The sequence below is a fragment of the Fragaria vesca genome, linkage group LG2 (assembly GCF_000184155.1).
Source record: "Fragaria vesca subsp. vesca linkage group LG2, FraVesHawaii_1.0, whole genome shotgun sequence".
Lineage (NCBI taxonomy): Eukaryota > Viridiplantae > Streptophyta > Magnoliopsida > Rosales > Rosaceae > Fragaria > Fragaria vesca.
The window spans coordinates 12,410,289-12,423,142 of NC_020492.1; the positions used below are offsets into that span (position 1 = coordinate 12,410,289).

The 12,854-nt window shown below is 36.3% G+C and overlaps 2 protein-coding genes across 3 annotated transcripts; both read right to left on the reverse strand.

The window, feature by feature from the left end:
* Positions 1 to 598: 598 nt before the first annotated feature.
* Positions 599 to 7,472, reverse strand: LOC101307070 (GATA transcription factor 24-like). 2 transcript variants are annotated; one of them, XM_004290356.1, is made up of 10 exons: positions 7,251 to 7,472; positions 6,746 to 6,847; positions 6,535 to 6,668; positions 5,504 to 5,605; positions 5,219 to 5,333; positions 4,385 to 4,444; positions 3,644 to 3,712; positions 3,257 to 3,337; positions 1,073 to 1,141; positions 599 to 963 (listed from the first exon to the last, which is right to left on the reverse strand). In XM_004290356.1, the coding sequence occupies exons 1-10, from the start codon at positions 7,398 to 7,400 to the stop codon at positions 913 to 915; spliced, it is 933 nt and encodes a 310-aa protein (XP_004290404.1). In that variant the 5' UTR covers positions 7,401 to 7,472; the 3' UTR covers positions 599 to 912. The 2 variants fall into 2 exon arrangements, 1 of the variants encoding a protein (XP_004290404.1); XR_183949.1 differs by lacking the exons at positions 599 to 963; positions 1,073 to 1,141; positions 3,257 to 3,337; ... (2 more) ...; positions 5,219 to 5,333; positions 5,504 to 5,605 and adding an exon at positions 6,973 to 7,156 and having other exon boundaries at positions 5,669 to 6,847; positions 7,251 to 7,421.
* A 1,479-nt stretch (positions 7,473 to 8,951) lies between these two features.
* LOC101294143 lies at positions 8,952 to 11,114 on the reverse strand. The gene is made up of 5 exons (XM_004292424.1): positions 10,979 to 11,114; positions 10,801 to 10,876; positions 9,934 to 10,049; positions 9,142 to 9,634; positions 8,952 to 9,027 (listed from the first exon to the last, which is right to left on the reverse strand). Exons 1-5 carry the CDS (start codon positions 11,112 to 11,114, stop codon positions 8,952 to 8,954), a joined length of 897 nt encoding a protein of 298 aa, XP_004292472.1.
* Positions 11,115 to 12,854: the final 1,740 nt, after the last annotated feature.

Consider the following 12,854-nt stretch of genomic DNA (forward strand, 5'->3'; position numbering starts at 1 on the left):
GTAGGAGAAACATGATTAATTGCTAACCATGCACCAAGGTTTATGGTTTACCCTCACAAAGCACCAAGGTTTATGGTTTAGCCTCCCAATTATTACTCAAACGGTTTACGTTCAATTTTTGTTTAACAATCTGATAAGCACATGGTACTCTTGTAGGTAATTATTTCACATAACACAATGTCGGATTTTCTCTTCCATTTGAGTTTTTTGGAAAAGCTCAAAATAGAGTATATATGGTAACAAACGATTAATGCTCCTGAATACAAACGATAAGCTCGCAACCGTATTTTCACAATACATAAAGTCCAATTACTGCTCCCGGTGCTTATGCAGAACTGATTAAACATATTAGTTATAAAGCATTAGGCAAGTATGGACATGCCGGAAGCTCTCTATGGGCATACATTCTACCTTGTGATATTATGATCGAAAACATTCATTTTCTAAATCATTCATGGACCATCTCTACTTAAAATCAACCAAAATCGGAGATAATCTAGTGAACAAATACAGTGTCCGGGTAAAATCAACCTAAACCTCCGATTTGATTCATATTCGTAGATAATGGAACAGGTGATTTATAAAATGGACAGTTCCGACCATAATATCACACTGATATGACTTGAACCCTTACAATCACATTATCTCATAATTTATTTAGAAAGAGGAGAACAAACTAACAAAGACATGAAACTTAACCGAAACTAATTCACATTATATAACTGACCTCCAAAATATTCTAGCTACTAACAGAAACATGAGATTTCTGTGAAAGATTCATCTATAAACATACACAAAGGCATGAACATCAAATGTTAGTAGCGTGGCCACCAGCACAGCACCTTTCATTCTAGCCAACAAGAAAAGCATGACCACTTCGTGGGTTTGTAGCAAGAGGCACACAGCATCTTCTCAAGTTCCTCCCCAGTTAGTCTCCATGTTGCAATCGTAAAAATCAACCACCTGTACGTTTGTGATTATAAGACTTGCAGCTGTAGTATTTAAGATTTAGACCATCTGAAGAACATGGACTATCTCCTATATGTGATGTCAAGCTGATAAAGACCAATACCTGCTCTTCGAAGTTTGCAGGAATCTCAAATGTTGTCCCCGAAGCGTTGGCTAATTCATCCAAATTCTCCTGCACGTTATAGTATGTGAGCAAGGGAAAATGAAAAGACTAAACAGCCGCAATTGCATCAAATCTGCATTATAATTGAATTTACAATAGCCAGGATTTTTAATTAAAGAAACTATAGGAAAGCTCGAGCTATCAGAATATGTAAACAGTAACAACATCTAAGTTTCACACACAGCCGCAATCGCATCAAATCTGTATTATAATTCAATTTATAATAGCCAGGATTTTTAATTAAAGAAAATATAGGAAACCTTGAGATATTTTCTATTGGAATATGTAAACAGTAACAACATCTATGTTTCCCACACACTCTAATTACCGTAACCTTCAATTGCCACATACTGCTTATGTTTATTGCAGAGTAAAGTGTAAAGTGTACATAAAAATAACATGATCGCTATGCATAACAAAAGAAAACAATACACTTTCAATGAGATCCACAACAATCTAACAATCTAATGGATTCTGACAACCTTAATACTTGAAACATGCTAGCATGTTTTCACTGGTCCATGTCAATACGCATACTGAAGTTAAGCTTTCCCTGCTTACATGATCTAACAATTGGATGTGGAGCCATGTGCGGCTTTAGATGTAGACCAAAAGTCCTTTTTTGTTTTGGTACCTTCCATCGATAGGAGAAAAGAAGTACAAGAGCTATGGACAAGAAGTTCACAGCAAGAAAAGAACATGATCAAAAAGACATCAGCAAGACTAGCCAAGCATAGGAGACACAAGTAGAAAACTAAGCAACACAGCAGCTTTCTAGTCTTGACTAATGGAATATAGGGGTATATATTTAAATGCATTCGCAATGGAAGCCCCTAGGCAAAGTAAATCACAAGTATTGACTTTGGGGAATCATTAGCTTTTCATATTGAACTTGCCTAGGATCAGAGAAGCTATTGATTAGAAAATTGCAAAAGGTATACTAGAAAATCTTCCAAAAGACTCCAGATTCCATTTCCTGACATCCACTTTGATCTCCACTAATGCAAGTCTCATCTTTTAGTTCATTCTAATGGCAAAATCCCAGCACACCGGATAGCTTAATTTATTAGACTACTTGTTAGTGTGAGAATTATGAACGGTTGAAATTCTAATAAAGCGGCACCTTAGATGTTGCAAAAGGTTTACTATAAAATCTTCCAAAAGACTCCAGATTACATTTCCTGACATCCAGTTTGATCTCCACTAATGCGAATCTCATCTTTTAGTTCATTCTAATGGCAAAGTCCCAGTACACCAGATAGCTTAAATATATTAGACTACTTGTTAGTCTGAGAATTATGAACGGTTGAAATTCTAGTAAAGCGGCACCTTAGATGTTGATATCCCACCCATATGTCCTCCAAAGCCATAATTTTTCCTATTACCAACTACAGACTGAAAAGGAGAGAATTTGTCCAACCTACTAGAAAAGCCTTATTGGTTTCAGCAAGCCTAGACTTAATTTCACTTTCATATTTAGTTTTTATGAGATACCTTCTCTACGTGCAGTGGCAAATTTTAATTTTGCGGATAACAACTACATGAATCTTGTATTCTCGTAAGAGTTTGTATGAGCTTCTCAAGTGTCATTGAGAAGAAAGCTTTTCCTGTACTTCTTTGCAGCCCATCCCATCCCTTTCTTCCCCCATAAAAAACCTATAACCTAGTGTACTTTTTATGTCCTTAATCCCTACAATTATTCACAGTATGCGCAGATCAACCTGACGACCCTTTTAAATCTCAGGTTCTCCATAGTTATTGGCAAACACACTAACCTGTTGTAATTTTTCTAACAATGGTTCAGCCAAAGCTTCACACTATCCCTCCACTTAATAGCAAGATCACTAAATCCCCATTTATATTGGACAACCGAAAGATCAGCAGGTTTGTCGACAGTTTTTTTTTTAGCTGCTTCTGGATTGAATATTCATCATTGGAAGGGTTCTTTGTATGTAGGGCAATGATCCATTCTGAACTTTCCCCCTTACGCATGTCCTCCATTTATGTATTCACGTGAATGAAATCAGCAAAAGGGAATTAAAGGTAATGAAAACTTACAAATAGAATCTGAGCTCAATAATACTGGGCAAGCCATCTAGTTAATGTTGAGCATAGAAAGAGTACCTGCTCATCAAGGTTGACTGATGAATTCTCCATTTGAATGGATACCTGATTCCTACCAGCTTCAGTTGTCTCGAGCATGTCCTGCACATCAGACGACTAAATTTGTGATTCAAATATAATTTCTTTAATTTGAAATTTATCACAGTATCACACAAACTATTATTTCAAAATTTCTATGGTCTTGCACAAAGACCCTAACTAGCCAACCTAAGCAATAAAACACCATTTATTCTACACAGATTACAAGATTATAGTTATCAATCTTCAATAGCTTTTTATATCATCTCTCTATAGGAGGGAGGATGACTAGAATACAGGAAAACCAAATACATTGGCAATATGAATATTCATGTACTATTCTTTTAGCTGTTTGGAAACACATGGTACCTGGTCGCCCAGTCTCAGAGGAGGTACTTCGGCATTCAATGCAATAGGCTTATTCTCCTCTGGGCTTTCCTGATGAGCAAAAAAGTAACCATCACTAAGTTATGCACCATCTTAGAATATGCAATTATGTTCTGAGATGAAAGAATCGCATAAAATGTCAAAAAAATGCACAAATCAAAAGTAGACCCAAACAAGAATTGAAACCAATTAACTGACGCACATAGGGAACACATACATCAAACTACACCAAACTATATAGCCATTATGGTACCACCACTAAAACAACAGTGTACACAAGGTTTCTAAATTATAATGCCTGTGGACTTCAAGCACAACAATAGGGCAAAAGAATCTGACCGGGGAAATTAATAAATCAGCTCATTTGTGAATTTTCAAATTCCACGATTGAAGGTTCAAGATGGAGTTTATATAACACCTCAGATTTGGTAGCGTAAATTAGATTGATTGATTGATTTATTTATTTTGACAAAAGAAAGCAGCAAAATGTAAGAATACAGAGGGCAAAGTGGTTAAGAAATTTGTATGCTCAAAGAGTATGCAAAACCATCAATGATTCAATGGGGTATCAAAAACATGAGCATTAGTTGAGAACATTTTATAACTGACTTTAACTAATATTCCTACATTAAAGAAACAAATTATTTCGATTTTAAGTAGTCTCAAGTCTCAGCATAATAATTTGATGCTGCCTGTAGAGGCAACACAGCTTAGAATACATACCAGCTCATTTTGGTCAAAAGAAATATCCCTCCCTGCTTTTGTAAGATCTCTCAATGTTCCCTTCAAGTTCAACCAAAAACAGGATAAGAGAAACCAAATATAAGGGGGTCAAAATGTTTGCTGCAGACAGAATAAAGGGATAAATTTAAACAGGTATTGATTACCACATCATCATTGTTTCTTTCCCTTTTTAATTTAACAAGATATATGTATGTAAAGGGAGCTGTTAACAAGATACACACATTATTGTAAGTGCACAGAAATCAGATTACTTCCAATGGACATGCATGAAGCTTTCTGAGTTGTTAATATTGTGAAGTTCTCCACATACACAGTTGTACTCCACTAACCTTTCTCTTTTCTGTTTCTTTTTCTTTCTTTTACTTTTCTTTTATTTGTTTTCTGAGTCGATGGAATCAAAAATACGGTATAGAATATAAATTATAATCACATTAACCCTTCAGCTTGCCCAAACTCAATAAGAAAGAGAACACTGAGAGCTCGCAAATCAAATGGCATCACATATGTTGATCCGTAGTATACATGAAGCACTAGGATAACATAAAAAACAGAAAATAATTACAACCATCTGTCATGCCTGATCTGCATGCAACAGCATAACTCTTTCCTCCAGATTTTGGAAATTGAGAACAAAGATACTTTCTATTTAATATGCAAACCGTAGCGATTCCATGAGACCATATGCATGTCAACTATAATCACATTCATAATGATAATGATTTTAAGAAAAAGTACAGCACAGATCAGGTGCATACGTTCATGCATGTAATCATATGGTCCCTACCCAGAAGGGTCATAACAGAAAGCACTTACTTTATTTGCCCACCTGAGACCACAAGCATTACACAGAGATCTTGGGCCATTTGGTCCCCGACGCATTGCTGGGGTAGACTTTTCGCTAATCCCACAGTGCTGACATCTACGTAAGCTTAGGAAGTGCAGAAAACCAGAAATGAAGAACATAAGCTTTACATGCCAGCAATCAACAGACAGATAAGATGAATTATCATACAGCACGTGATGAATAAAATGATGAAGAATTCACGAATGATTTACCCCAAAAGTGTTATATTAGCTGAAAGTAAGGATTTAACTCACACAGATTCTGGACAAGAAGTGCTATCACTTGAATCACAATTTCCCGCAACCGGTTTGAAAGGATCCTTCAAAGATGCAAACTGTCCATTCTTCCGATGCATTCTAAAAAGAAAACTATTAAAGTTAGTAAATCGTACAACCTCATCCTCTGTTATTTTCTTTTTTCATATTATTATCTATGCATAAAGCAATGCTTTCTTTCAAGTGCTGAAAAAATTCAGTTCTGGAAGACCCAACAAACACATGCACATGAATCACTATACAAATGTGAGTATATTAACCCCAAAAGTAGCAGTAACTAAGCCCATAATGCAGACCAGGAGAGCAATCGATCCCAAAGCTCATCCGCTCCCATCCCCTCATAAACATAAAAAGGTTCTTCTGTCACCAATGAAGCAAGAAAAGCCACCATGTATTCACCCTACCAATTGCCACCAACCAGGCTTAATGTCTTACTTTAGGAGAAAGTGAAGATATGTCCATGTAATACTAATCAGTTAAAAAACTAAAGGTTGTTATTAAGATTCCCTCACTCGCATGACTATATCTCCCCGTTACATATGCTATGTGCAACGGTGAGATATGATGTCTGAAGGATAGGGTAAACTCTCTTTGAAGGAAAAAAAAAAAATCAGATTAAACTGCCAGAATACAGCTGGGAACCAAGACAGCAAAGTCCTTATACTAAACGAAAAAAGATTAACTTCCAAATATTCACTTGGATCTACAGTTAATTTTTTAAATAGAAGAAAAAACAAATCTAGATAGCAGTCCAAGTGAAATAAAAGAAAAAAATTTGAATGTGCATTGGATCAAAAGTCATCAAAATGAAAAAAAGAAAAAAGGCTGATTCCCTAGTAATGCAAGACATCAAGTAAAATCAATCCTTCAGAACCCATTGTTTTTCATAAGATATAATAACAGTCTAGAGGCCACAGCGGCATTCCACCAATCACTATAGCATCAGCCAGAAAAATAAAGAAAAGTATTCCATGCATTATGATAAAAGTCATCAAGACAGGATGCAGTACCTCTCAGCAATGTCTTTACGGCAAGTGTACCGAATTTTCTTGTCAAAGCACCTCTCTTTCCGTTTTTCACGGAACCTAACAAGAGATGCAAATCTTCGTGAAAGTTTTGAATTTCGTGAGATGTCACCTATGCCCTACAGAGTTATTTTAAAAATACCTTAATTAGAGAAAATATTAAAACCCACAAAATGAAAAGTCTTTACAGGATTACCATGCTATTCTGTTGTAGAGAAAACCCAGAGCTAGGGACGCTGCTTGGTATATGGCTGGCTGGTATATCACGTGCTCCTAATAGCAAGAGCACTGCTCGTACCTGTAATTGATATTCCAGAAGTCAGAAATTATTTACATAACATTGCACAAGTATGTGCTGCACTCGATTAAACCATTTATTATTCCAGTCTAATATGAATAAACAAAGAGCAAAGAGAACCGGACCTACAAATTGACTCCATATCTTTGATCAGACTGAGAACATAAACTTGTTTGAAAACAAAAGGATAAATGTTCTACATATGTTGGTTCTGCAGATCGTATTAAAATGTATGTTTTGGATCAGTGAAGATGGCAAATTGCTCATGGACTACTAATAGCAGACATTCGTAAGATGATCCCTCAAATGCTGTTCAAACAATGATTCCCTATTTAGTTATAAGAAGTGAGCAAAGCAGCTAAGAATTAATGAATTAAAGAAAGACGAGGTGAAGGAAGGGAACCTTGTCGGGAGTAACGGCGGGGAAAACGAAGACCTCGCCCTCGAAGGCGATGGTGAGCTCACTGGTCCGACTCACGGCCGCCTCGCCTTCCGACTCTTCGCCCTCGTAAGGCCTCGCTTGTATTGGTTCAACATCCACCGCCTCCATCATTTCTTTGCTTTGCTCTGTCTCTGACCACTAGTTGACTTGAAAGCCCTAATAAACGACCACCAAACTCGAGGAGGCCCAGCCCAGTCTGATTTTTTCACTTTTTAAATCCCCATATCCTGGACCGTCCTTAATTTGTGGCTATTACTACTACGTGGAAGCCGAACGTTTAAAAAAACACCATGTACAGTTTTGATCAAGTTGGCCCCTGTCAATTCAAGTTGGTCGAATTTCCAACCTCATGTACAGTTTTGATCAATTTGAAAGAAAATGTACTGAATTTAGGAGTGAGCCACATGTAGTGTACCATTCTTAGAATTTTTAGTTTCTTTCGAATTCAGGTAAGTCTCAAGAGACCTTATCATATGCACATTAGCCTTATGTGCATTTGATATGTGTCATGTTGTTAAAAGTGTCTAATATGTAAGACTTGATTGAATACATGACATTAGCGTTGTCAGTCAAGTTAATCAACTAACTAAACCACGGCCCACCAACAATGATTATTCTAGCTTGAAAAAAAAAAAACGAAATTTCGTTGTGAATTGTATAATGAAAAAAGTGCTAGTCCCTCTCATGGTACATAAACTAGGTAATTAAATTAAAGAGCTTTCATTTCCTCAGGTCCGTGACAAAACCTTATAGCAATTTTTTTTTTGGGTCGTTAAACCTTATAGCAACTAGTCTTTACAAGGCCTTTTGTAAAAAAAAATAATAATAATAATTACAGGCGGCGCATATCCAGCTCAGTTGGCCACGAAATAGCACGAACCTGATATTCTTGCCCTTATTTCCATTTCATGGCATCTTGCTCACAGACGCAGGAGCATTTTTTGACAGAGCTTTCATTCCTTTGCAGGATTTCATGTGCGAGTGGAATTTGTCTGGCTTAAACTGCTTCCTGCATTGCCTGCATCCAAAGCTTCAAATTTAGACGCTTAATGGCTCAATGTTGTGGGTTCTCATATGTGCCAAATTTGTTTTGCACTCACGAATCATGATGATTACAATAGAATCTGTTTAGTTATATACTTATAGATTGAAATATTTGACATGGGGATCAATCCTTGCTGACTAACAAAATAGTAAGAGAAAACTCGTTTATTACCTAAGAACAAAACTAGTTGAATGTCACATTTATGCAAAGTTTTGTATATTGCAGTGAGACTGATCAGTGGAACAAAGAAAGTAGAAGCTGTTGTTTCCTTTGACATGACCAAACACATGTTATCTCTTGAAAATTATTTTGAACAAAGCAAGGTTAACAAATAAGGCCAACAAGGCTGAATCTCTGCCAACTAAAAGGTACGTGATGATCCTTATTTAAATAAAAAATAAAAAATAAAAGAACATGATGATTCACAATTATATTCCTTAGAACAAGTGAATCCATGGGACTAGCATCACCTAAAGATTGCTTATGATTTGAGGAGGTGAGTTGTTACTGTCGTCGGGAGTAGTTTTGTATGCTTTTGAATTTTCTGGATGCATTTCTAAACATGACATTAAAAAAGACCCGAAATTATATTCCCTCGATATAAGATTATAGGCAACTTACGAGCAATGGGGCCAACGTATTGGTTTGTAAGCAGAAGCAGCTGCTTTTTGGTTCCTATCATCGGCCCTTTTGCTGCAGACAAGAAATCACATCCAGAGAGAATAATTATTAATCAGCAGCAAGCATTCTGAGAATAATATTCTGATCATGAATTAGTGAAATAGCTAGGGCCGGAATGGATGATACCTAGCAGTTGTACAAGTATGGTTTTGGTGCTTCTGCTGATCCATACATGTCCTAAAGAGTCCGGCAGACCCAACAGTACCTGCGTTCTGATCCCTCTTTTCTTTGCCAATGATAATGTCTTTGCTGCTGTCATTGTTGTTACTGTCCCGATTCAACCTGACGTGTGCGGCGTCGTTCGTGTTCACAGCACCGCAGTTAATCAAATTGCGGAACATGCTCAAGTGTCGTCTCTTACTACTCTTTCCCACAGGCACAGATTCAGATTGAGATTGAGGTGATGATGAATTATGTGGAGAAGAAGAAGATGAACATTTACTAGTAGTACTACAACCCATTTCTTTGCTGTCTTTGTTATTGTACTCGTCGGACGACTTAATCTTCTTCTTCTTCTTCTTCAATAACAAGTTGGAACAGAAACCCGAGTTTTCTATTGGTGATTGTTCGTGATTTGTATCGTTGGTTTTGATGGTTGAGGAATCTCCTTGGATGTTTACTGCATCAACATGGATCAAGGATGAGCCGGAATTATGAGGTGGTTGGTCCGTTTCAAAGGATGTTTTTGTAGTTTGGAGCATTTGAATGGCAGCTTCTTCAGAATTAGGTGGCTGCAGCTCTTTGAACAAGCACCGCTTCTTTTCAGCAGCATATACATATGAATGCGGAGAATCGGTAATAGAATTGTAAATATTAATGGCATGGAAATTTTTACATAGACAATATATGGTACATTGATCGTAATCGACTTAATTTATGGATTTCATTTTCAATTTTTCAATTAGGAATAAAACATACCAAAACAGGAATGAGAGAGCATTTGGGAGCCTTTGAGGATATATTCATTGTCAGAGACAGGGGTGATGAGGTCGTCATCTAACAAGTCCTGCCAAACATAACCCTTCTTGTATCTCCTGCATATACATACATATGTAATATATAATTAATTAAATTAAATCAATTAATTAGTTAATATAACATTAATTCAATAAATCGATTTTTTTTTTAAATAATAAATCATTTTTATAAACGAAAGCCAGAATGACGAGATTACAACTACAAGAATCACAATAGTGTCATTACATTATACATTTAGTTCACTTATTCGTGAGCTTAGCAGATGAAAAAACTAAATGTCTAGATACGTAGAAAAAACTAGAGTGACTAGTCATCGGAAAAGGCAATAAAGTTGGAAAGCAAGGTTCTCTAAGGACAAGGATAAGTTGTAGTTTTATTCTTTAATTGGGCACGAGCTGACATACTATGGCTTATGACTACATCTTATCATTCTTATGGTTGCATATTGTTTGAGCGTCGTAATTGAGCGCACTGGCAATGACAATATTCTTCTCTAGTATCTATATGCTTCTATGATTTGTACTTAGCTAGGCTCATAAATAAGTGAGCAAAATTTCCAATGTAATGGTACGATAAAGCCCTTCGAGGTTCTTGTATGATGTCATTCTGGCCTCCATCTATTAATACGACTTTCATTTTATTCAAAAAATCTAACATATCTTCTTATTTGTCTATAGATGCAAACCGGATAATATGTACGTAATTAACGACAATTTTATAAGTTTTGACTTGTGTTGAATGAATCCAAAACCCAACCAATAAGAGAATAAAAATTTGTGATGGAAGATATATAAAATTGATTTGAACCTCTTGCAGGACCAATTGAAGGTCTCTGGCCATGATTTGCCTTTTTCTTGGAAATCCGCAAGCCACCTCTTTACGTCTATATTTCAGAATTAAAGATAAGTAAATAAATTGAAAAATAAATTGAGAATACAAAATGATGAACAAGAGACATGGGTAGAGAGAGAGAGAGAGTAGATACCTCGCAGAAAGACCCCGTTACGGTTAAGATGATCGACACGAATGAGATGGGGATGATCAAATCGCCACATACAAGAAAGGAAGTAGATGATGTTAAGTCGTCTTATTTCACCTACTGCTCCGCCCTTGCCTTCCATCAAATCCGTCCTCCGTGTTTTTCCGTTTTCCAATCTTTCAAATTCTACCGGGTACTTGGGTTGCCACATAAACTATAAATAACAAAACCATACATCAACAACACAACAAGACATTCTTTTTCTTTGAGTTCTTTCCGATAATAAAAAAGGAAACAAGAACATATATTATATATTGCCTCAGTGTGCAAGAAAACAATGAAAGGTATAAACAACATAGTTATTGTCTCAAGAAAGCACAGAACCCTAAGAGAAACTTATTATGTTTATCTCTCTGCCGGCCTGTACTATACAAAAGGCTGAAAAAGACAAGATATTTGGTTTCATGTATATGTTACAAGTTCAAAGTTGTATTATATTTATATGGGGACCTATTTGTATATTGTCTAGAATCCAGATTAATATTTCAAACTAAACTTATAGCGGTTGCTAGCTATATGCGTTGTCCAGAATCCAGATTAATATTTCAAACTAAACTTATAGCGGTTGCTAGCTATATGTGTGTTTAATTGTGTATATTATATGGTGCAGGCGTATGTAGCATGCACGGAATGCATTGATCAAGACCATTCCGTATAACATTTGAGAAACTCCTAAATTGTCTCGAGGAGACATAATTTGTCCTTTCGGACTACCTCAGTTTTGTTTCTTCTATTTTTAGTAGTTGATTTTATTCGATTCTTATGGAGATGAAGCTTTTACTCGCTAGATGGGCTTGTGTGGAAACAAGTACTCGGTTTCTCTACACAACTATTTTAAAGATATGGGAGTACATTTCATAACATCAACTCCAACCGTTTTCCTATAAGATTTTTATTACTCCTACAGATTCTCTGTAATTGTCTTTAAAATAAGGAACTTGAAGAGAGAGAAAGAGAGAGAAATTCCCTAAATTTGTAGGGAACTCTAAAATTTTATTGACGGATTTAAGGAATGATAATAAAATCTCTAAAATATATAATCTGTTGGAGTTGTAGAAGAAAATTTGTTTAAAACTTTGACATTTTTATAATAGAGAAACTATAAAGAACCGATTGAAAATGCTCTAGGCCTCGTTTGGTTCACGGAAACTATAAGAAAAATTTATTGGAGTTGTAGAAGAAAATTTGCTTAAAGCTTTGGCATTTGCTTCCCTATAACTAATAGAGAAACTAACCGGTTTAAGATGCTATACTCGTTTGGTTCACGGAAAGTAAGCATAAGTAACAGAAAGTTGTTACTTCTTGCATTTGGGGAAGCGAAACGAAAAGAGACACTCTGATTGAAGGGAAAATAAGGGGCAAAGAGGTTCCTCCCAAAATCCAAAGGAATCACTTTCCTTCATTTTTTCCTTACATTTATTACTCACTACATAATTTATTATATTAATCATCAACTTTTTAACAACTTTCCAGATGAGTTTCCTTCTGTCACCAAATATTGGAATGAAAATGTAACAACTCAGTCCACGCAACCAACGAGCCACGGAGCTACGGGTCCGTTGTTGTGTACGTTGTTGATCGAGGACTACAAGAACGACAACGAGACAAAGGTGATCGACGACCAAGGGACTTAAGATTGGCAATCATGGTTGATAGTTACATAATATTCCAATCGACAAGCTGGGCCGAGAGAGACTCATGATCAGCGGCCATGGTGGCTGGCTTGGTCTGTATCATCAGTGTTGTGGCGAGGGCCCTTCTCTCCAAATGGCCCATTGAGAGCTCTATGAAAAGGATGAGCCATTGAAGAAGAAGAAGAAGA